We start from the raw sequence: 25,613 nt of genomic DNA on the forward strand, positions 1-25,613 counted from the left end.
CCTATCGCGTTACGTCTTATCACGTTAGTCCCTTGGCAGTGATAATGGCACCTTCAATTTCAATCTCAATCCAAATCGTAACCATCGCGTTACGTCTTATCATGTTAGTCCGCTAGCAATGATATGGCACCGAGTTCTTTGGCAGTAACCAAGACTCAGTTCAATTTCAATTTCAAAATCAACCCCAACCATGACTTATTGCGTTAGTCCCTGAGCAGCAGTAAGATTATGTCTTATCACGTTAGTCCCCTGGCAGTGATACAAAGCTACGTCTCTTTGCAAGTAGGGATTTATTTTCCCTGATCACAAGGTTTCTCGAACAGTTCTTCAAATTGGGTTTATCACGTTAGTCCCTCGGCAGTGATCTTCTTCAAAACTTTACCCAACAATCAAAGGTGTTATCTTTCTTTTCAGAGCTACTAACATACTTCAACTAACATAACTAACAATCATGTATCATTCAATTGCATATCTCATTCATACATAATGCATATACAAACATCGCTCTCATTTATTTTGAGAAGCTTACTGCATCATACATCGCATGCATCATACCATTGCATAATATTCAGGTTGCCTTTTTAGGCTATGCTACAATCAAAGCACGTGGCTTCCTTCCAAAAGCATCTGGTTCACAACCTAAAAAGGGGGGTATTTACCTTGGATGGCATCTTTAAGCCCATCTCCCGCATAATTTCTTCCCAAACAAATGCAAATTTCGGGGCATTCTTAGTGTCCAATCATCTTCCACCTTTAGATCACGATAGGCAGACGTGCCTATCCGATTCTTCAGGTTTAAGAAGATTGAACAGGGGCAGCTGTCATACCCCAAAATTTGCCCGATCAAATCCACATCTTGTAATTCATCAAAGGGAAAAATTAAGTGTCATGGGGGTTTGACATTCCTATTGTCAAACCCACCCTCTTATAAAATACCCTGAGTTAAAATGAGGTGAAATTAACAGGTATCTTGGGCCCAGTCATGTGGCCCATCTATTTTATTTTTTTAGGGATTTTAGTCGTTATAATTTATTTTTTATATTTACTCATTTTATTCAACTTATCATTTACTTTTTTACCATTATTATTAGAACTATTATTTTTGTAATTTTTACTAACTATTGTTATTCATTTGGGTTATTAGTAATCAGGTTATTATTCAATTAAGGGTATTGGGTTTAATTAATTATTTAGAATTATTTTATTAATATTAGGATAAATAGATTTAGTTTATTTTTAATTATTAGTTATTTGGGTAATTGGCCCATTAGGTATAGAAAAACCTAATTTAGCTAATATAAATAGGACTAATTCTAACAATTAGGGGAGGCCACTTTCACAAACCCTTACACTGCATAATTTCCAAGTTTTTGTACATACAATAACAAGCCACACACGAACAAAGTTCACAACTTCTATACTAACCAATTTTGATCCACACGTCCTATCACCCAAAACCATCATATTTGTCTCAAAACCTCATGAACTTAATATACTAACAGTTTCTAAGTTGCTGCACCCTATATCTTATCCCACTAACAATTAAGCACGAAGAATCTCCTCTCAAGGAAAATTCATATTTTCCAATCACACTCCCTCCTTCACATTACTTTCTTTTATAAATCCATCTCCAACGTGTTCCACTTTCCGATTGTACAACTACATGCGAAATACAAACAATCAAATCATGTTTCTCTTGTAAAGGAAATTTTTGTATTTAAAGTCATGTTTCCACTGTAAAAAATGGAAAGGTTGAAACAGGGAAACAAACATGATTCTGCTTATTTCCTGTTCTGTTTCTCTTGTATTTGTAACAGCACTCAAGGACGCATATAGAACGAAAGAACTGGACCTTCTTGGCCGGAATCGTCCAGCTTCCAAGCGCAACGACAACACCGATGAAGCTCGACGTCCACCCCCTTGCAATATCATTTACGATCACCGCCGCCGCTACCTTGTCTTCAAACCGCACCGCTCCGACCTGCAATCACCAAGAAGCCACGCCGACCAAATCCCTCAATCGCCATCGTCAGATCTTCGCTTAACCATCAAAGAGCACAACACAACAACAGCCTTCAGCGTCGTAACAGCCTCCACGCGATTCGTCCACCGCTCTGAGCCGCACCGCCGTCGTACACGGCCAATCACCGCCGCGCAACAACCGGCCACCATGTCTTGCATAAATCGCCGGCTATAGATCCACCACGAAGCAGCCAGTCCGGATCCACGACAAGATTAGATTGCATGAATAGAAACAGAGGAGGTTTATGGGGAGACTGGACCGAGGATTCTAAGGAAAAACCGCGAGGAAGACGAAGACGGGCGTGGGCCTTTCTTGTAGTTTTATTATTTGACTCTGTTTATGTTAAATTATACTGGCGTTACAAGAATATAACGATGTCATTGCAGCATGAATGGTGAAGGCCTCATACCTATCACGCTCAAGACAGGGGCTCGATCCCCAGAAATGACAATCTTTTTTCCAAAAAATTCCAATATGGATCCGGCGTTGCTCATCAACATACGTACGCGGTGCACCTTCAGGCATCAACCACATGATCTATCAAGCAGCAGATCCAACGCGCCAGAGATTGATGACACACCATGGAGCTTCAAAGGTCGCACACACAGGATAACTGTCCAGGTTTTTATGTATTTTATTATTTAATTTGTATAGTAATCATTTAAATTAAAGAATAATCAATTATGTTTTACATGAATTATTTAATTTAATTAGAATAATACAATTAAATTAGGACTAGGGTTCTATTAGGTTTTAGGAATTATTTTATCCCGACTATTCGATAATTCGACTTAATTAATTATATTAGTTTTAACCATTAAATCGCATTAAACCCTATCAAGGTCATTAACGAATTAGGGTTTACCCCATCCCATTTGGCCAGAGTATCAAATGATTAGGATTTAAATTATTATTCGTTTCGACTAAATTTATTGGTCGCGATGATTAATAATTGGTTAATTTAATTAATCAAATCCTATAAATTAAAATAATATTTATTTTGCTAAACGGTTTTAACCAAAGCTATTGGATATGATGATTAGCATTTACCCTTATCAATTCGTTATTATTTGTAATCGAATTTATCGATTATAAGGGATAGCGATGAATTAATAATTATTTAAAACATACAAATTTGCTGAAAGTGATAATCGAATCAATCGATTAGAATTGTCAGCAATGATTTATTAATCTGTTAATTATGGTGATCAAACCTATTGATCATTGCGATTAATAGTACAAATTAAAATTAGGGTTGTACGCCCAAACACTTAAAACACATCAAACCACAAACCATAGATTTTCATCTCTTCAATACTGCGAAACTACGAAGGTAATTCAAAATACCTTTGTCAAAACTGCGAAACGGTAATTCAAAATACCGTCAACACACTCATATCGATTCAAAGGCGTACAACCTTGACCCCGAACTACGTTGACTCTGATTCTCCCTAAGGAGATACGTAGGCACTTGGCAACAAGGCGAGTCCCCCACCCTAAAATCTCAATTTTTCCCCTATTCAATTCCTTAGCTATAAACCTTGCCATAAACCTATATCTTTGAAATGTTAGCCTTTAGGAAAGGGTTGAGGGTGCCTAACACCTTCCCTCGACCTGAATATAGTATCTTACCCAGATCTCTCAACTGCGTAAGGTTTCCTATTCGCCTTGGTAGAATAGGTGGCGACTCTCTAAGTTAAATTTTTAGGCAGGTTGCTACAACATTCAAAATTCAAAATACTTTTCACACCTCCTTTTCAGATACTCTCAAACAAGGCTACGCTTAGTTACAAGCTAAAGTCCTTAACGAAATCTTTTTACTATTCACACACGACATTTTATTCAAACAATTCAAACATTTTGAAAACAAAGTGAGCTAAGCAATTAAGAGCCCATGGATAACCATGGATGCAAAGGGTGCCTTACACCTTCCCTTTGTATAACCTACCCCCCGAACTCAAAATCTTTCAAAGGTCTTTCCTGTTCTTTTAGCCTTTCCAATTGGATAAAATAAAAGTCGGTGGCGACTCTTGCTATCCGCACATTTCAATAAAATTCAGTTCACCGTATTACAGAAGCATTCATGAATTGAAGCAATAGAAAGGAAGAAGAAGATAGAGAAAGAGGATAGAAGAAGCAGAAGAAGAAAAGAAGATGAGATAAGCTTTGTATTATTTTATCATGAACCTTACAATAATGTGATAGTTCCATATATATATATACAAAGTAACTTGGTAAACCAATAAACCAACTAACTATCTTATTAACAAACCCTAACTACCTAACTGTCTAACTAACTTTCTCAAGGTAGTTAAGAAACGTCTTTTCCACTCTGGATATAGTGTGTTGAAATGGAAATATGACTACCACAGGCACATTGCACTTTAAGGAGAACTGTAATAGGAAGCTTTGAATATTTTTTAAATCATGGAATTGTTGGAAGATGCACATGTCAAGAAGATTGTGTTTGATATTGGTGCATTATATCTTAAACTTGTTAAAGAAGTTATTATGAACCTACCAAAATGGTTAAATGATGCTGATAGTAGTGAGTTTAAGAAGGTTCACTTGCATGGATACTGTTTTTATTTCTCTCAGGTTGTCATAAATGTGTATTGGGGAAGAGGGATACTCATAAAGCATGATTGTATATTCCATCCATAAAGACAATAGCTCAGGAAATCACAAGGAATATTCATGACGATTAGTCTGCCAAGTGTTTTATCTCTATATCAAGTCAGATTGTGAAGTACTCTATTCTCAAGAAAAGAGGAGTTGCTAATTAGGGTCCCACCAACCATGGATCACGAATAAAACCATACCTTTCTAGTTTTCTCTTTCATATAGGAATAAGAGAATCCTTTGATTTTTGTGACTATGTTTTTGAAAAAGTTTTGAAACAAGTTTAATCTTTTGCAATTATGCTACCTATTGCATTTCCATCTTTGATCATTAGTATTTTTATTAAACAAAAATTGGATATATTAACTGGTGAAGATATTGTCAAAATTTCCGAGTCCTTTAAATTTTAGCTATATGCACTTAGATATGACTGAGTTTGTGCATTTTATGATTAAGGAAATATTTTATCTTACTCGGGTTTAGCAAGATTTTCAAGAGATTCATATTTATTCAAGTTTTGATCAATCCAGATTTTCAACCAACCATTATTGAAGATTTATCCCTTGCGCTTTTGAAGATTCAATCATTTTCAAGATCTAAACCCTATAGGGATTTCGAACTTGACAATTGTTTCTATTTAACGATTTGTTCTCCTTTGTGAAAACTCATACCTTGCACTACCAATTTTGATGTGTTTTATTGTTCTTGAGTCATGTGTTTACTTTTTGTATAATACTTCATTGTCACGCCTTTATTCTATGTTAGAGGAATAAAGTATTTTGAGTTAAGTTATAAATATCGTTCCATATTTCATATATTTTGTAATTCTCTAAACACTTTAGATAGTGTTTGAATGAATGTGAGAGGAATTTAAGATTCAAGGAGAGTCTGGACCGAAGTTTGTGGGTAGTATTAAGAAAATAGGTATTAAACTAGAAGAGTAAAAATCATATAAATTTGAATTTAATTTTATTGAGTTAGCGCCCTTTAGACGTATGTTGTCTTGCATCAGATTGTGTTACCAATTCCTGTGTTACTTATACTATGCCTTTATTTTGTATTTTACACATTGTACTTGTCACATACATTGTATTTGAAATCTTGTTGTCAATAGGAAAAAAAATTTAAAAATTATAATAACGATCTTATTTATTCTAGACTAGAAGATGTACAAAATTGTATGTATTTCTCCTTGCTTATTAAGATCATTTCTCAAAAATCTATTTGATTCAAATTCCATGCTTTATTTTTTGTAGTGGCAGACGATCTCAAACTTCATTTCTTTGAAATTGATTTAGTCATTCTTGCTTTGCAACTATCCATCTTTTAGAGCTTCATCCACAGAGGTTGATGAACTAATCCATGTAAGTTTTGATGAAAAAGAGTTTCATAATGATATACTATCCATCTTTTAGAGCATCATCCACAGAGGTTGATGAATTAATCCATGTAAGTTTTGATGAAAAAGAGTTTCACAATGATATAGTCCTTAACTTGTTATTGTCGTTTTCATTTTTATATGGATTGATTCTTCAACCCATTATATTTTTTTGTTAGACATTTTGTATTCTATAGATCTTGTTGAGTATCTAAAGAGGATAACCTTTTGTGCCTTGATACCAAATTTCTTTTATAAACAGTGATGTTTAAAATATAACATGCATATTCAAACTGATGAAGATAAAAAGTGTTGGATTTTTTTTCCTTTCTACAATTCATTTGGAGTCTTTTAAAATAAGTCATATATAAATTCTATTTTAAAATAACATGATGTATTTATTTACTCTATAAGTGTTTAACAATTTTTAATTATGTGATTATGGTTCTTATAATCTCTTAAAGACATTTATTTTTCCTTTTCCAACTTCATTCTTTTGTGAAGCTAGTTTTTGTTAAGAAATGTGGTTTGACCTAACTCAATCCTATAAAGCCGGTTAATAGGGTGAAGATTTCCCTCATTTAGAAGCACATGTTCAGGTCATATATTATACGATATGAGACTTTTAACACACCTCCTCACGCCCATAACTAAACAACTGGAGCATGATGTGAGACTCTTAATACACCCCCTCACGTTTAAGACTAGACAATTGAAATGTGAAAATAAATGGTGGGTAACCCGATAGCAGAAACTATAATAGGTGGCCCATCAGATTATAAACCAAACTTTGATAACATTTGTTAGGAGGAAGGGAGAGTTACTAGAAACATCGCTACAAAGTTGAGGATAACATGGAGAATACTATTTTGTTCATAAATATTTTAAAAATTTTCATTTTTAAATTGTCTACTATTATTAATTCTATTTTTTTAAATATTTATTTCTTTTTCATTTTGAACTAGATATTCATTAACAGTAGCATCTAGAACCGACATCATTAAGAGACCTAATGCTCCTTCCAATAAAACCTAGAGTCAGATATTATGTATTTTCATTTAGAAGAAAACTTAGATATAATTTTTTATGTGTTATTTATAATATTTCTAATGAAAATATGATGAATATATAATTTTTTTTACATATGCAATTTTTTTTTTCTATTTGTTAAAGTATATTTAAGTACACTTATTATATTTTCATTAGAAAATAATATAAATCACACTTCAAAAATTATATTTAAATTTTCTCCTTTTATGTTCATCAAATATTATTACTCAAAATGTGTTCTTGAAATATATAGAAGTTGTGCAACATAATTCATATTATAGTAGTTTATTATATATCACATTTAAAGAAAAAAACTATTTGGAGATGATTAACAAGAACAACTCTAAATATAACCTTTTACAAATGTCTCTTATGACATTTAAATTATTTTTTGAGGTTAAAATTTCAATCTCTTAACGACATATTAACGACAGTAACATTAACGAAAATCACATTTTGCAATGAAAGGAGGCAGACAAAAATCAGATGGGCAATCCGAATCCCTCTTGCAATCTGGCGGCATCCATTTCCTTGTTGTGATAAAAAAAGAAACAAATAAAAGAAACAAGAATGTCGATTAGAATTTTTTTTTACCATTAACGTGAGTTTTAACATGAAATAAGAAAATAAAGAGGATTATAAAAAAAAATTTAATAGTTTGTGCCATAATTTTCTACTATAAACTTGTAACATATGGAAATTTATTGATCAATTTACGTAGTAAAAGTTTTATGTTTTGTTTTATTATGTTGCAATCTATTTATCATGTTTGCCTCTCTGGCTCTCTCGAAAAGGGCAAACTTTTTTTATTTTTTAATTTTGTCTAGCCTTTTATGATAGATAGGAGAGAAATTGGAAATTATATATATATATATATATATATATATATATATATATATATATACTTGGTTAATTGTTTTTTCTTAAGAAAATAATTTTCTAAATACTAGCAAATTGCATGTGCTTTCTATACACGGTGGAAGCGGCACCCTCGACAAAAGGGGTAGCTGTCATACCCCCATTTTTGACCCTAAGATCATACATCATTTGCATATCAATCATCAATCAAGAGTTTCATCTTAAAGCTATGCTCTCGGTGTTATGCTCACTTCATCTGTAAGAGGGATCATCAAACACCAATGTTTTTCTACTTGTATATGTTTTACTAACAAAAATACCAAAAATATTGCCTCGTGCTTTTGTATGTTTGTGTTTTGTAGGTACCAAGTCAAAGTATCCTTCAAAAAGGACATTTTTCAACATTTTCACTGTGCAAATCGATTTGCATAAGGTGTAAATCGATTTACACAACTGTTTCTGCACCAGATTTGCTTCTGCCATCAGTGCAAATCGATTTGCATAAGGTGCAAATCGATTTACATAACTGTTTTTTTTCTCGGATTTAGCCTTTTTCAGCTATGTAAATAGATTTGCATAAAGTGTAAATCGATTGCACCAGCACGAATTTGGAAAAATGAAGGCAAATTTCAGCTTTTTGAAGTGTTGACATCATTTGCAAGCATGGGAAGCATGACTTGGTTCTCACATTTGATTTCCTACATCATCTAATCATGTACCCTCATGTGATTGCATCAAGACCATTGGATCTCATTTTTGGCTCCAAAACCTTTCTCCAAGCCTAATTCTATTTTCCAATCCTAACTCCAAGCCACAAAAATTCCCAAGCCTAGCTCCTATAAATTGAGGCATTCCCCTCTTCATTTTTCAAGCTTTGATAGCCAAGAAACTTATTGCAAATTCTCTCCTCACCTCTTCCAAACCCATCACTCAAAGCTCTTTTTCTTCCACACAAATTAGTGAGTCACATCTTGAACCTCACTAATTTAGAGCTAAACCTCAACATAAACACTACTTTTCTTCATCAATTGTGAGAGATCAAGGCTTGTGGTTGTGTGTTCTTGAAGAAGATACAAAGTTTGTGAAATATTTGGTAAAATTCTTGATCCTTTACATGATCCAAGATGTGATCCATTGTTGTTTATGCTTGATGCACCTTTGGTGCTACATTGATGAGATTTGCTTGCTTAATTGATACATTTTCGTGCACAAATTGATCCAAGATCACAAGGTGTTTGGTTTTATGTTTAAACAAGTTTTCTTCTCTTTATTTGCTGTTTTTTTTGAAAACTGTGTTGTGCAAATCGATTTACATTTTGTGCAAATCGATTTACACAACTGAAAACTGCGCAGATTTTGAAAACAGAGTTGTGCAAATCGATTTACACTCTGTGCAAATCGATTTACACTGGGCAGAATGCTGATTTTTGTGGTTTTTGACTTGTTTTTGGTTCTAACTCATCTTCTACTCCTTTCTTTTGATATTTGCTTTGAATCACAAGTTAGAGGCCTAATTTCTCTCTAATTTCAATGGACTTAGGGCGTCGATAGGATGAGAATCCAAATCCGCAATATTAAGTGATTGAAATTATGGATGAAAGGAGTCTTTAATGTGGTTCCATCTTTTACTTCTCTTTATTTTGATCGATGAAAGTCTTAATACCTTGAGGATTCTTATGGATTCTTGGTGAAGACTAGATCACTCACCATTTTTTCTTTTCGTGCGGTATTGCTTTCGGAAAACGATTTACATATCGTTCTTCTCGCATGCATTAGCACATAAAGTTTTGACCGGCCTCGTTGTAGGGTGATTTCTATATAAATCACTTGGCGATCTGCTTAACATAGCGCAATATTTCGTGTCCCGAATAAAAAAGATCAAATATGGAAGAGAATTGTATGCGGTTGATTTAAGACTTGTGGAGGTTTTTATCGTGTAGTCGCTATGATTTTATCAAGCTTCTGATAAACCCCATTGAATTTAAATCCGAGTACATCATTCACTCACCATCGATCTCCTACTAACTTTGATAACATACTTGACAATTTCAAGATGGTTATCTTTAACATTTAACAACTAACTTTAATTACCGCTCTTTATATTACCGCTCTTTATATTTCTCGCTTTATCGCTTTACTTTATCATTTCATCATATTTACTTTCTGTCATTTTCTCTTTGTCCACTTGGACATATGTTTATGCTTCCGTATTTTTTTTCTTTTGTCCACTTTGACCATACTTTATTTTTTCGCTAAAACACTAATAAATAATCAAAATCTAAAAAATACATAAGGTTCTCTTTGGACTATCAGTTACTATCCCTAGCACTTTGGAGATTCGGACTTATGGACCTAGTACCTCTGGACTCATTCTATTACTATCCTGTGATTGTTCTGTCTGTCTGGCATTGTTCTGTTGTATGTTTATGTGTGCAGGTATTTCCTTGAAAGCCCTTGATGGTTAATTCCAAGGCATTGAGATAAGGATTTTACGCGAAAACACCCGTTACTCTGCCCGATTTTCGTCAGAATCTTAATGTGTTTAATGCAAAAATGGTGCTAAGACAATAAGTTCATGTGGATCCCCAAGTGTTAATGTGTTGGTATTGATAAATCCAAAGGATGGGAAAACTACCTTGGCTCTTAATGTCAAGTGTTGGCTTCTTATTTGGTTAGACCGTTTCTTTCCTTAGCTTTTATTTTATGCATTAGGTTAGCCTCTTCATCTCCTCCCATTCTTAAATTTTCAAAATCTTCTCCCTTTTTCCAAAATATTCTTATGTTTGCAATCTTTTCAAAACCTTTTCTTTTAAAATATCTTTCGCCCTTAGTGGCTTTTCTTCAAAAGTTTAGACACCGTTAATTGTCGAAACGAGTGGTTATACCCCACGATTTTGAAATTGATTGATAATAACGAGATCTTTTCCGCGTGAGAGAGCTAGTGGCATACTCGTTGATTTTATCCGAGTTGGCGCCCTTCTTTCATTTGCGATGCAAAGAACTTGTTTGTTCTCATGCTCAAGATCAATGGCTGAGTATTTCTCTCTAACGACAACAAAGTGTTTATTCGTTTTAAAACGTTTTTCCCAAAAGCGGAACTACATTAGCTCTGACTTCTCCATTGCACCGAGGAGGTATGTAGGCCCAAAGCTTAACGCTTTGCCGAGCTTATTTCAAAAATAAAACAAACCGTTTTAGCACACACACACAGATTTTCAAAAAGGTTCCCGTGGAGTACCACGGATATGAGGGGTGCTTTAAACCTTCCCCTCATATAATCAACACCCGTACCTGAGATCTCTTTCTTGTTTTTTAAAAACAAAACTTTGGGTTTTACGTTCTTTTCCCTTTTCCTTTGAAAAAATAAAGCGCGGTGGCGATTTCAAAACGGAATATTGATTCGAGTCAATCCCATGGCTTCGATGTCAGATTTTCCCCGCTACAGAAAAATGGCGACTTCACTGGGGATCCAGTTTTTAAGTGTGTTAAGCCTATTTTTGTTTATCTGTGTGTTTTGTATCTGTATATATTATTGTGTGCTTTGTTTTTTATTTTCTTTTATTTTCTTTTTGGTGCTCGATGGTTCCTCTGTGATGAGATAAAGTTCTAACCCGAACTTTTGTGAGTAACTTGAGATAGGAGGTGGTAAGACCAATAGTCGCATGTCAGGAGCAATCCTTACCATGAGCGTCATATGGTGGAACCCCAATCAGTGGAGGCCTCATGGAAGGTAGTAGATGTTGTTACGAACTATCGTAAGAACGCTATTACTTTCAATAGTGAGTGTCCGTAGAAGCTGAATGACCTAGAACCCTTTTAACCCATCTAAGCCTTTTTAGGATGTAGTGCAGAAACAAGATCAAGTACCAATTTGAGCTTGTTGTCATGCGATACTACGCTCAGACGAGGTCTTTTTAGGCATATTATTGGCGCCCATGAGCAATTGTGCGAGCCGGTAATATCCGATAGAAGATTGAAAACTCTGGGAACCTTTGTAGAACCCGTTCGGCAGGTACAAAATTCCCTAGTACATACCTTTGTGGGTGGTTCTTAACCTTGACTCCATGCCCGTGACGTCGAACCTTTGAACCCTGTTTGTGCGACCATGTGTGATCTTGATTGTGATTGATGCATAAGCCATGCATCCATGCATTCATTTGATTTCCAAGGAACTCATAGGTCTTTCTTTGTAAACATCATAAGTTTCATCAAACTCAATGGATCTTGGGTGTTGATGGGGTGAAAACTCTAATCCACCAAAATGGATGATTGATCTTGATGATAACTTGATCAAAGCTTTGATCCAATATAGGATTTACTTCCTTCATGTTTTGATGTTTACAAATTAATAACTTGAATTCCTTGAGAATCAAATAAATAAATAAAAAAAAAAACAAAAAACAGCAATTGCATCATTTGCATACATACATCCAGGTTGTCCAGAAAACTTATCCTTGTCTGTCTCCATCTTCAGAGTTTGTCTACCGTCAAGCTGATTCCTCCACACAAGTACGGAACTAGAGCCAACGTCAGATTGAGAATGGAATACCAAGAGCAACACAATGCAGAGGTCAGAATGGAAATTGATGAGTTGAAGTCAGGCATGACCAAGCTAACTGAAATGCTGCAAGTTTTGATTGCTAGAGGAGAACCGCCTCAGAAAACTGTCATTGTTGAAGTCTCAAGTGCTGATATTGACCCTCAACCTACTCAACAACCACCTTCTACATGGCCAGAGTTTGGTTTGCCACATGGTTACACTCCTCCATATGAGAAGACTCCTGGTATTGGTCAATCTTCACAACTTGTGATTGGTCAAGCTTCAAACCAAGTTTTTCATGCTCCTGTCTTCACTGAATCTCAGCCTATTGTGCACACTGTTGCTCAGCCTACTTATGTGAATCCTCTGTTTGAATATCAAGCTGCCCGTTCCCAGAATGGAAGTCAAGGAGATGCTGGAGACATTGAAGATGTCAAAGAGCAGTATCATACCTTAGAAAAACGCCTGAGAGCCATGGAAGGAAATGATTACTTTGGGGTTGCTGCTGAGAATATGTGTTTGGTTTCCAACTTTGTCATGCCTGCAAAATTCAAGACTCCTGAGTTTGAGAAGTATAAGGGGAACACTTGCCCAAGAAGCCATTTGACCATGTACTATCGCAAAATGGCTGCTTATACCCAAAATGATAAATTGCTTATCCATTGCTTTCAGGATAGTTTGAGTGGAGCTTCACTGAAATGGTATATGGGACTTGAGAGTAATCACATTCATTGTTTCCAAGATCTGACTAATGCTTTCATGAAGCAGTATAAGTACAATCTGGACATGGCGCCTGATCGCCGTCAACTTCAGAACGTGGCTCAGAAGGAAAAGGAATCTTTCAAAGAATATGCTCAACGTTGGAGAGAATTGGCTTCCCAAGTTGAACCACCATTGGCTGAGAAAGAATTGACTGGCATGTTCATGGATACTCTCTCCCCTTTCTACTGGGAGAAAATGATTGGAAGTGTGTCCTCAAATTTCACAGACTTGGTTACTATTGGCCAGAGACTTGAAGAGGGAATCAAGAATGGGAAAGTTGCTAATGTTGCTGAATCCTCTGGTGGATCGAAGAAACCTTATGGAAACTTCCACAAGAAGAAAGAGAATGAGACCAATGCTGTGTCTGATGATAGAAGGGGATCTCGTCGTAAACCTCAAAATGGGGATCAACCTTATGTAGCCGCTGTCGCTCCTGTGCAAGTTCAAGTTCCTCAATCTCAGGTTGCTAATCAGAATCAGAATCGTGGTAGGACAACTTATGATCCTATTCCCATGACTTATACAGAACTGTATCCTGCTTTGGTCCAGAAAGGGTTGATTACAACAAGAGCCATGCCTCCTCCTCGAAACCCCCCCTCAAGAGGATTTCGACCTGATCTTCATTGTGAATTTCATCAGGGTGGTGCTGGCCATGATTTAGAAGGCTGCTATGCTTTGAAGGCCTTAGTGCAAGAGTTGGTTAGAGCAAAGATGCTATCTTTCAGGGATATGGGTCCCAATGTTGTCACTAATCCTTTGCCAGAACAGAGTGGCTGAAGACAGATCAAAGCCAGATATTCCTAAAGCCAAGTGTTTCAGACGAGATAGCTCATCTTTGTTGCTGATTAGTCACTAGGCCTTGTTTCTGTACTGTTTGTTTTTCCTTTATTGTACTGTTTACTTTTAGACTTTGTTTGTTTCTGAATGGTGATTTTAATGAAATGAGCATTGCATATTTCGAATTCATTTTCATCTACACTGTTTATGTTCATGCTTTCTTTTACAAAACTTTTTCTTCCATTTGCTTTCTCTATCAAACTTGTGTTTTATGCAAAGATTGGAGGGAGAATGATGACAACGAGATACCCAAGTTGTTGAACTGTATGCTTTCAAATAAAACTCTGCTGATGATGTACAGGCATTGTTTCAATTCCCAAACACTGGAGAAATAAGGAAGTTAATCCCTTGTCAACCCCTCTAAGCCTTCGAAGTTGGAGTTTCTTTCTGTATGAAAAAACCCGCATTTTAAACCTGGGGCAGGGTAGTTCTCAGTTAATTTGGCTGTGCATTCTATTTCAAGAGAATCATTTAGTACACCTTTCAACAAAGGTTTCAATTACAAGCGTTCCTCCGCATACATCAAAGAAATGTTGGAGATGTCAATCAAAAGCTGACGATGGTTATTCTTAATCATTAAGCAAGGCAGTCACTATCTTTCAAAAAAAAATGTATCAAAAAATGTATACAAAGAAAAGCCTACTAAGTCAAAACCCAAAAACGACTTAGGCAAAAATTAAGGCATCCCGCTGACTGTAAGTTCAAAAATAAACAGTTCAGGCAAAAGTTAGGGATATATAAAAAGAAAAGATGAAAAAAGAGAAGTCAATAAATTCCTGAACAACACAATGTTGTGACTACCAAAAGGAAGAAGTGAATGCCATCTCAAAAGTTCTCTTTGCTTTTGAACTATCTGTAATACGGTGAACTGACTTTTATAATCGAAATGTCGCGGTTAAGCAAGAGTCGCCACCGACTTTTATTTTATCCAATTTTAGGAAAGGCTAAAAGAACAGGAAAAGACCTTTTAAAAAGATTTTGAGTTCGGGGGGTAAGTTATACAAAGGGAAGGTGTAAGGCACCCTTTGCATCCATGGTTATCCATGGGCTCTTAATTGCTTAGCTCACTTTGTTTGTTTGATTTGTTTGAAAAGAGCAGTGTGTAAAAAGTAAAAACTTTGTCCAAGGACTTTAGCTTGTAAATAAGCGTAGCCTTGTTTTGAAAGTATTTGAAATTGAGTTGGAAAAGTATTTTTAATTTGAATTTGAAAAGAGCGAGCAATTAGTAGCAACTACCCTAAGTTTGAAAATTCGTTCTTTTAGCTTTTCGAGGCGAAAGGATCTATCCATGCCATAAAGGGCAGGAAGTCTTTCAATTGGATGTTTAAGGGTCATCGAGTAATCGTTCGCCATAAGACTGTCCCATGCCATAAAGAGGGCAGGTAGTCTAAGGGAAGGATATAATAGTCATTAATCTTTTTAGGCATCATGCGAGGATACCTTAGCAATAGGACAATCATCCTTATTTTTCCGAGGCAGCATCGAGGGACAACATTGATGATAATGAACTGAGGGCAACATTTGTTTTGCTTTAGGTATCCTCGGAATCGAGGGACTTTTGACTATTTAGTACACTTAAAGGCAACAACGCAACAAAGGCAACAAAGGCAACCAGAGGGATTACCCTAAAGGTGTGTGGGTGCAACAATCACGTGGTTAACTTCGATTACATTTATCTTGTAGTTAGGTGATCTATGTTCAATTCATGGTTTGCACTCCCTAAATTACTAACCACGCAGTAAAAATAATATCACAATTTAAGTGCCTTCAAGGCCAATCAATACAACCAGTAAACAGTTACATAATAATGGGGAAGGGGACAATGAAACCAGCGGATCCCTTAATAGAGTTTGACATAAGTAATAAAAAGTAAGGTTTAGGGTTACCAACGTCTGGAGCTTTGGCAGTTTGACAAACCTTTGGCTTTGATTGATGAAGGTTGATGGGCAGAGGTTTGCCTTGAGCATGAAGCATTGACCCTGACCATTAAGGAAAAAAGAAAACAGTGAGTGCATTGATTGTTCGAACCAAACCTTATTTTTGGGCAAAAAGGCAAAAAATAATGAATAATGAAATAAAATAAAGGTCAAATTGAATAAGAAAAGACTAAAAACTTAGCTTTTGATCAGTGGAGCGCATGGGCGGAGGCTCCTGACGATAAACCTGAAAAGTTGGGCATAAAGAAAAAGGATGTAGTGAGTGTATGGCTAATTCATTAATTATAGAGGCAAATCTTATTTTAATTTGAAAGGCAGAAATAAAAATAAATGACTTTAAATAAATGAAAATAAAGTAGTGTTAAATAAAAATAAAACAAGTTGGGAACTTAGCTTCTTTTTTTTTGACTTGGAGGCGCGTAGTCGGAAGAATTAGGGATAATCCTGAAAATTTGCGCACAGAAGAGAATTTGGTTAGTGTATGACTGTTCTACAAACCCTGAAAAGGTTTGCAAACCCTGAACCTAAAAAGGTTTGTTTAAGAAAACTTTTTGTGACCTACAAGGTTTGTTAGTGGAAAACACCTACCAGAAGATTCTAGGGTTTATAAATGAATCGGGGTTAACAAACCCAAAAATTAATTATTAAATTTTTTTTATTAACTAATTAATTAAAACTATATACAAAATAATCTTATTTTTTTGTATTTTTTTTTTGTTAATACTATATAAATAAATAAAAAATCGAATCTTCGATTAAATTAAATAAATAATTATATGAAATTATTATAATACTAATATTTAAATTAAATAAAACAAAAGGGAATAAATAAGGTTAAAAACAAAAATAACATAAAAGAAAATCTTAAAAATAAAAAAAGAAAAAGAGAAATAACACTCAGCTGGGCGTTCACGATCCGGTGTGGCTGATTTATGATGGTTCACCGTGGAGCTGCAGGATGAGGAGCGTTAGATCTGCTCGCTGGTCAGATCGTATGGTTGATGATTGACGGTGTACCCTGCGCACAAGCATCCTTGCCATACTGGATCTGCAATCAAAGAAAATTAACAAAATTATATGCAAGAGGCAGGGTTCGAACCCGTGCTCTTGCATAAAAGAACCTTAAGGAAGCGTCTCTTCTCCGCTGGGCCACGCGCATATACTGTTAGCACAATGCCTTTTACTAATCTATGTTAAATTCAATTTCGGATTAAATTTAAAAAAAACATGAAACGCGCCCTGTAGCTAGCTTCTTCTTCCTTGCTGGTTTTTAGAACAGAAACCTTCAGCCACGGTTTCAACGCGTAGCCGTAGGTCTTTCCACTCAAACCTGCAAATTGTAATAAAACAACACCGAATAATAACATGGATCAATTGTAATCAACCTTCTGAACCCAATGGAAACTTTAGTTTTGTCAATTTTCTCCCTAACTTAATATCCCCAAATTAAGACTTAAAAACCCTAACCATGGCACCTTAGGGTTCCTGCATCAAAACTCCAATTAAACATTTCAAACACTTTGCAAACATGATGATAAACATAAATATGCAATCAAATTACGTATACGATGAACGAATTTGCAAAATCGAATTTTGAAAAAAAACATGAGCAAACCGTAAAACGGTGATGTTGATTCAAGATGCGGCAGCGTCTGGGAATGGTTGGGAGACCTTCAGAAACGCCCAGGAAACTCGTTTGATGCTTTGGAATTGCTTGAATGAACCTCTAAAAATTTCTGCCATGGCCCTCCTAGTCACGATTTTTTTTTTTAAGCTCATATATGTTTATGGAGGCTGCCCATCCTTCCCCTTGTTTCTGAACTGATCCAAGTCTTTTATAAGAGGAGAAGTAGGTCAACAAAAACAAATTCAATCTTCATCTCTTTAAGAGATTGAGATTTGATTGAGGAGAAAAATAGAAATAATCATCAATTTAGCCAAATCATATCTTCAATCACGGTTTATCCTATAATTCAATCATTTTATATTTTTTTTAATAATTTATTTAATATTTAAATAAATATTAATAAAATTGTAAAAAGAAAAATGATAGGATTAAAGATTTCTTTTAAGGCCATGGGCTTGGACCAAATTAAGTTTTATGGACTTTATTTCTATTTGCACCTACAACCCAAAAAGAAATAGAACAATATGTAAATATAATAAAATGACTCAATAATTTCGATTAAAATTCAACTTAAATCTAAATTGAATTAAAACTATAATTGTAAGCCTAAAAAGGGGTTAGTGAACCGAAAGTATTGTTAAATCGAAAAAACGACCAAAATACGCAAAGATGAACATGTTCTTCATATTTTCAAAAAAAATGCAAGATTAAGTTAATTTGCAGATGATATGCAGAGCATACGCTTAAGAAAGAATCTGGAGGGCAAATTTTGGGGTATGACAGCTGCCCCTGTTCAATTTTCTTAAACCTGAAGATGTAGATTGGCCTGTGTGCCTGTCGGAATCTGAGGGTAGAAGAGGATTGAACACTAGAATACCCAGGAATTTGCCCTAGCTGAAGCAGGGACCTTTGCCGGAGACGGGCTTAAAGATGCCATCAGATATGGATAAATACGAAAGTCAGGATAAGTCGTACGTTTAGGCTATATTCGAGCTTGAAGTTTTGAGAGGCGTTTGTCGGAGATGGGCTTGAAGATGCCATCAGATGTTTGAAAAGTTTTTCGTCTGAAGCAGATGCTTTTCAGACTGGATCATATGCCTTGATTGTATCTGAAGGAGAGATGAATTAATGTCTTATGGAAGACTACCTGGAGAGGTTCCTAAAGAAGACTATGATTACTGATTTACAGGAAATTAGGCTTTAAACAAAGCTCGGGAAGAAATGTCTTGTAGAAAATTAATTGAGAAACTCCTCGAAAGGGCAGTAGATGTCTTAGAAAATGTTGGATAAATGTTTTAAGGAAGATTACCTAAAAAGGCTGAGATACGTCTTAAACAAGACTCTCCTAGAAAGGCTCCTGGAAAGGATATGATACGTCTTAAACAAGACTACCTAGAAAGGCTCCTACAAAGGATATTGATCATCTTAGAAAAGAATACCTAGAAAGGTTCCTAGAAAGGATAAGAAACATCTTAGAAAAGACTACCTAGAAAGGTTCCTAGAAAGGATAAGAAACGTCTTATAAAAGACTACCTAGAAAGGTTCCTAGAAAGGATAAGAAACGTCTTAGAAAAGACTACCTAGAAAGGATAAGAAACGTCTTAGAAAAGACTACCTAGAAAGGTTCCTAGAAAGGATGTGATACGTCTTAGAAAAGACTACCTAGAAAGGTTCCTAGAAAGGATAAGAAACGTCTTAGAAAAGACTACCTAGAAAGGTTCCTAGAAAGGATAAGAAAGGTCTTAGAAAAGACTACCTAGAAAGGCTCCTAGAAAGGGTAGGAAAGTTCTTTGATTGTTTCTGAATTATCTTTGAAGAAAGACCCAAAATGAAGCAACAAAATTGTATTTGTGTCTTGAATGAGTATTAAGATTGAATCGTTGATACGATCGTCTTTGCATTGTACTTGAATGATCATGTTCTTTTGATTGTGAAATGACCTGAAAAGGCAAAATTAGTTTTATGCAATGTCATGATGCATGTATTGTGTAATGAGGTTCTCGAAATAAACGAGAATGTTGTATGTTATGTATGTAATGTGAATGAGGTTCTCAAAATAAACGAGAATGATGTATGTTATGTATGTATTGTGAATGATGCATGGATGGACTATATAGTCGAAGCATATTGGTAACTTTGTATAGCAATTGCTGATTGAGAAAATAAATCTCTGTATGCTGTCGGAGATAATGACAAGGGGATTGAGAATTCCTATCTTCCGTTTAAGGATATCCAGCTGGGGATTTTTTATTACCGCTTGGGGATGAAAGTAACTTGAATGATCTGATCCTGATGTATCCTAGGGACAATAAGAATAATCTTCTGATGTACTATCTGATTGAGCTCAACTGTGAGTGTCCACTTTAACAGGGACAGTGAGTTTGAATAAACCCTGTTGGAGAAGAAGATTATGTCGGAGAACCGGCAGTGTTGGAGATGTAAACTCCGTTGGGGAGCCATGTCTTTGTCGGGACGAGTATGTTTGAAGATATTTTCTTAATGATTACTCTGTGGGGATATGATCTTATGATCGTGACTCTGTGGGGAGATGTGGGTGTCTTGATAGTTGCCCCCAGTATCATAGTAACTTACTACTTGATTCAGGCACGCCACTGAGTATTGATCAAGACGTTGAACTGGACTTGCATAGATTTGCCCCAGTTAGCAGGGACTTTGGAAAGATTCTCCTCGCGAGGACTTTATGAGATGTTTACTATGGGCGATATGCCCCCAGTAATCATAGGCTCATGACAATGTCTCACGTTGATTGGGGAGTAGCTTTAGATATACTTGGATGCATGCCCCTGATTGTTCGAGCATCCATGAGAGATTCTTAGAATCTTGACTTGATTGCCCCAGATTGATTGGACAAAACATGCCATGCCCCTTGTATACGTAAGAGACATGGCTTCTTGGAGTAATTTTGTTTGTCGGGACCATTTTCAATCATTAGCCATACCCTGTGCAAATTTATTCTGATGCTAACATTTGAAATTATGTAGCAGAATATGTTTAATAATGAATTCATGAGATGCAATGCATACGTCTGTCTTGAGTTTTTGAAAAACACTAAAACAGGAGATATAAAAGCGCGATATTTGTAAAAACATGATATTTGTAACAACGTGATGTTTGTAAAAATGAAATATCGACTCAGCATTTTTGGTAAACCTTAAGGAGTCAGGATACCTTTTTGGTGACAGTATGCTTTCGAACTAACCATGCTTCAATTAGGACTTTCAAGGGTTGTAACGTGGCTTGGTTCACGGTTTAAGAAACAAAGGATAATGGCTCAAAATTTATTTATACCCATCCCCTTCTTCGTGATGTTCTTCAATCCTAAGCTCAGTTGATTCACCTTATGCATTCAGGTTCCAAGAGACTTTTGGATTTGCACCTTTGATAATGATGATGGTTCACAAGCAGAGAGAACTTTTGAGATGACAGTCACTTCTTCCTTTTGGTAATCACAACTTTGAGTTGTTCAAGAATTTATTGACTTCTTTTTTCATCTTTTTGATATCCCTAACTTTTGCCTGAACTGTCTCTTTTGAGCTTACAGTCAGCGGGACGCCTTGATTTTTGCCTAAGTCTTCTTTTTGATTTTTGACTTAGTAGGCTTTTCTTTGTATATATGTCTCTTCCATTTTTTTCCTTTTTGAAAGATATTGACTGCCTTGTTTGATGATTGATGAACCGTCATTGTCTTTTGATTGACATCTCCAACACTTCTTTGATGTGTGCGGATGAACGCTTATGATTGAAACCTTTGTTGAAACGTGTACTGAATGATTCTCTTAAAATAGAATGCACAACCAAATTAACTGAGAACTACCCTGCCCCAGGTTAAGATCAAGGGTTTTAATTAGTACAAGAAAGAAACTTCTACTCCTTAGGCTCAAAGGGGTTGACGAGGGATTAACATCCTTATATCTCCACTGTTTAGGGTTTGAAACAATGCCTGTACATCGTCAGCATAGTCTGTTCAAAAAGCATACTGTATGAGGTTGCGGTATCGTTTTCGTCATCCTCCCTTAAAAGGCCTACAGCTTTAGCAGGAGTCGAGTATCACAAAACATATGCAAAGTAAAGACATAATTTAAAATGAGTGATAGCGAAATAATTTATTCAAGACAAATATATGCAATGCACTGATGATGATTATTAAAACAGATAATGTCTATCATGAGTCGAATGTTTAAACAAACAGGAAAGAACTTGCAAATGAAAGTAGATCTAATGGTCCAAAAGTTCGTCCGTCGAGACGTCAATCAATCTTGTCATGACTAGGCATAAGAGCGGTGATCACCACAGGGGTTTCAGGAGGGTTGGACTTGATTTCTCCGTCATTGATCAGATCTTTAATCTTATTCTTTAATGTCCAACAATTGTTTGTGTAATGTCCAAGACTGTTGGAATGGTACGCGCACCTCGCATTGGGTTTATAGTAGGTGTTAGAATTCGTTGGCTCGATTGCCCTGAGCGTCTGGATCATATGAGTGAATTGATTGTTGTGACTCAGTTTTCGTGATTCCATTATCGTGACTCAGTTGTTGTGACTTTGTTGTCGTGATTCCATTATCGTGACTCAGTTATCATGATTCCATTATCGTGACTCAGTTGTCGTGACTTTGTTGTCGTGATTCCATTATCGTGACTCAGTTGTCATGATTTTATTGCCGTGGTCTTTTCTGATTTGAGTGTCATGATTAAATCTTTAATGACACGCTTCAACGGTCTACCATCCTTTACACCATAACCAGGATTGTTCGAATAATAAGCGCATCTCGCATTGTAATTGTACCCCAAGAATAGGAGTGCCTTCAATTCTTCTTGCCCCTTGGCTGAGTTCAGAATCAAAGTTTGGGATCGGATGTTCTGAGCCTGAAGGTGTTTGGTTGATTGCTCGAAATCCATTTGCACTGAAGTAAACAACAAGAGAGGATGAGATACCTGTTGTGAGAAACCTTTTATGCGATGTTATAAATGCAAATGCAATGCTTTCAAGGTTCTTTAGGAAATTTAGTTCACGACATATAGAAATTAAATCAGTCACAGCTTCGTCTAAAGAACCTTGGCTTCCATCTTTAAGCGTCCTTCTTTAAGAATCAAGCTCACCATATCGAGTGGGTCATCGCCTCTGATTCGGGATATCTCTGAAATTGAAAGTATATGGCTAGAGGAAAATAAATCCTCTTGCCCCTTGATAGGTACAACGTCTCTAAATTGGAAGGTATGTGGCGAGAGGACAATAAATCCTCTTGCTCCTTGATAAGAGCACCTGAAATTGTGCGCCCTAAATTCCTAAGATCCTTGAAAGGGTTAGTTAAATCATGTTATGCTTATGATGTCATGAATGTTATGCGAATGCAGTTCATTAGGCACAACGTGAGATAGTAAGGGCAAAAAGGTCCTTTAACAAAACCTGCAAGGAAACAAAGGTTAGTATGTTATGCGAATGTAGCTCATAGCGTGGAATAGTGAGGGCAAACAAGTCCTTCAACAAAACCTGCAAGGAAACAAAGGTTAGTAGCAAACACAAACAAGTCACACAAGTGTCCTTAGGTTTAGAGGATCGCATGAAGTTCGCAGGTAAGTACCCTCCCCACTGAAGTTTAGTTGGTTCAACCTGTCCTATATAAAGATCGGGTTCTAGGGAGCTCATATCATTGACCTTTCTCGAAGGCGCTTATCTCAGCTCGGCAATCGAATCACCAACCAAGAAGGTCCTGAAAGTCCAGTCCATATGAGTGTAGCTTCGAGTATCAACCAACTTCAGTCGGAACCAAAGCCAGCCATCTCGCTACTTTCTAAAAGGCCAAAGTTTAGTTCAACTAAGGTTCTAGGGGCGAATTAGTGCTTAATGACACCACGCGGTAGCCAAGCATTTCCTCGAGTCGGATCCCAAGGAACACCAGGACAAACCAATGTGTCACACTAACGATGGCCATCAGATCAACCACATCAGTATACGCTGTGCAGTCTCCTTGATCTCATGCCATTTTCCTAAGGTACTCAGATCCGGGTTAGGATCTTTCACACAGAACAATCCCAAACAACCTTTAAGAATAAAGCATACAAACAAACAATTAAAAACATTTATAATGAACTAAGCCCTAAGGTAAACCCCTCTTAAAGATATCCCCAGCAGAGTCGCCAGTTCTGTAATACGGTGAACTGACTTTTATAATCGAAATGTCGCGGTTAAGCAAGAGTCGCCACCGACTTTTATTTTATCCAATTTTAGGAAAGGCTAAAAGAACAGGAAAAGACCTTTTAAAAAGATTTTGAGTTCGGGGGGTAAGTTATACAAAGGGAAGGTGTAAGGCACCCTTTGCATCCATGGTTATCCATGGGCTCTTAATTGCTTAGCTCACTTTGTTTGTTTGATTTGTTTGAAAAGAGCAGTGTGTAAAAAGTAAAAACTTTGTCCAAGGACTTTAGCTTGTAAATAAGCGTAGCCTTGTTTTGAAAGTATTTGAAATTGAGTTGGAAAAGTATTTTTAATTTGAATTTGAAAAGAGCGAGCAATTAGTAGCAACTACCCTAAGTTTGAAAATTCGTTCTTTTAGCTTTTCGAGGCGAAAGGATCTATCCATGCCATAAAGGGCAGGAAGTCTTTCAATTGGATGTTTAAGGGTCATCGAGTAATCGTTCGCCATAAGACTGTCCCATGCCATAAAGAGGGCAGGTAGTCTAAGGGAAGGATATAATAGTCATTAATCTTTTTAGGCATCATGCGAGGATACCTTAGCAATAGGACAATCATCCTTATTTTTCCGAGGCAGCATCGAGGGACAACATTGATGATAATGAACTGAGGGCAACATTTGTTTTGCTTTAGGTATCCTCGGAATCGAGGGACTTTTGACTATTTAGTACACTTAAAGGCAACAACGCAACAAAGGCAACAAAGGCAACCAGAGGGATTACCCTAAAGGTGTGTGGGTGCAACAATCACGTGGTTAACTTCGATTACATTTATCTTGTAGTTAGGTGATCTATGTTCAATTCATGGTTTGCACTCCCTAAATTACTAACCACGCAGTAAAAATAATATCACAATTTAAGTGCCTTCAAGGCCAATCAATACAACCAGTAAACAGTTACATAATAATGGGGAAGGGGACAATGAAACCAGCGGATCCCTTAATAGAGTTTGACATAAGTAATAAAAAGTAAGGTTTAGGGTTACCAACGTCTGGAGCTTTGGCAGTTTGACAAACCTTTGGCTTTGATTGATGAAGGTTGATGGGCAGAGGTTTGCCTTGAGCATGAAGCATTGACCCTGACCATTAAGGAAAAAAGAAAACAGTGAGTGCATTGATTGTTCGAACCAAACCTTATTTTTGGGCAAAAAGGCAAAAAATAATGAATAATGAAATAAAATAAAGGTCAAATTGAATAAGAAAAGACTAAAAACTTAGCTTTTGATCAGTGGAGCGCATGGGCGGAGGCTCCTGACGATAAACCTGAAAAGTTGGGCATAAAGAAAAAGGATGTAGTGAGTGTATGGCTAATTCATTAATTATAGAGGCAAATCTTATTTTAATTTGAAAGGCAGAAATAAAAATAAATGACTTTAAATAAATGAAAATAAAGTAGTGTTAAATAAAAATAAAACAAGTTGGGAACTTAGCTTCTTTTTTTTTGACTTGGAGGCGCGTAGTCGGAAGAATTAGGGATAATCCTGAAAATTTGCGCACAGAAGAGAATTTGGTTAGTGTATGACTGTTCTACAAACCCTGAAAAGGTTTGCAAACCCTGAACCTAAAAAGGTTTGTTTAAGAAAACTTTTTGTGACCTACAAGGTTTGTTAGTGGAAAACACCTACCAGAAGATTCTAGGGTTTATAAATGAATCGGGGTTAACAAACCCAAAAATTAATTATTAAATTTTTTTTATTAACTAATTAATTAAAACTATATACAAAATAATCTTATTTTTTTGTATTTTTTTTTTGTTAATACTATATAAAT

The 25,613-nt window shown here is 36.0% G+C and overlaps 1 protein-coding gene across 1 annotated transcript; it reads left to right on the plus strand.

The window, feature by feature from the left end:
• Positions 1-1,339: 1,339 nt before the first annotated feature.
• On the plus strand, positions 1,340-25,010 carry LOC131601309 (uncharacterized). Its single transcript, XM_058873094.1, has 2 exons — positions 1,340-2,644; positions 5,902-25,010. Exon 2 carries the CDS (start codon positions 12,472-12,474, stop codon positions 14,008-14,010), a length of 1,539 nt encoding a protein of 512 aa, XP_058729077.1. The 5' UTR covers positions 1,340-2,644; positions 5,902-12,471; the 3' UTR covers positions 14,011-25,010.
• The last annotated feature ends 603 nt before the right edge of the window (positions 25,011-25,613 follow it).

This window comes from Vicia villosa, linkage group LG5 (assembly GCF_029867415.1).
Source record: "Vicia villosa cultivar HV-30 ecotype Madison, WI linkage group LG5, Vvil1.0, whole genome shotgun sequence".
Taxonomy (NCBI): domain Eukaryota; kingdom Viridiplantae; phylum Streptophyta; class Magnoliopsida; order Fabales; family Fabaceae; genus Vicia; species Vicia villosa.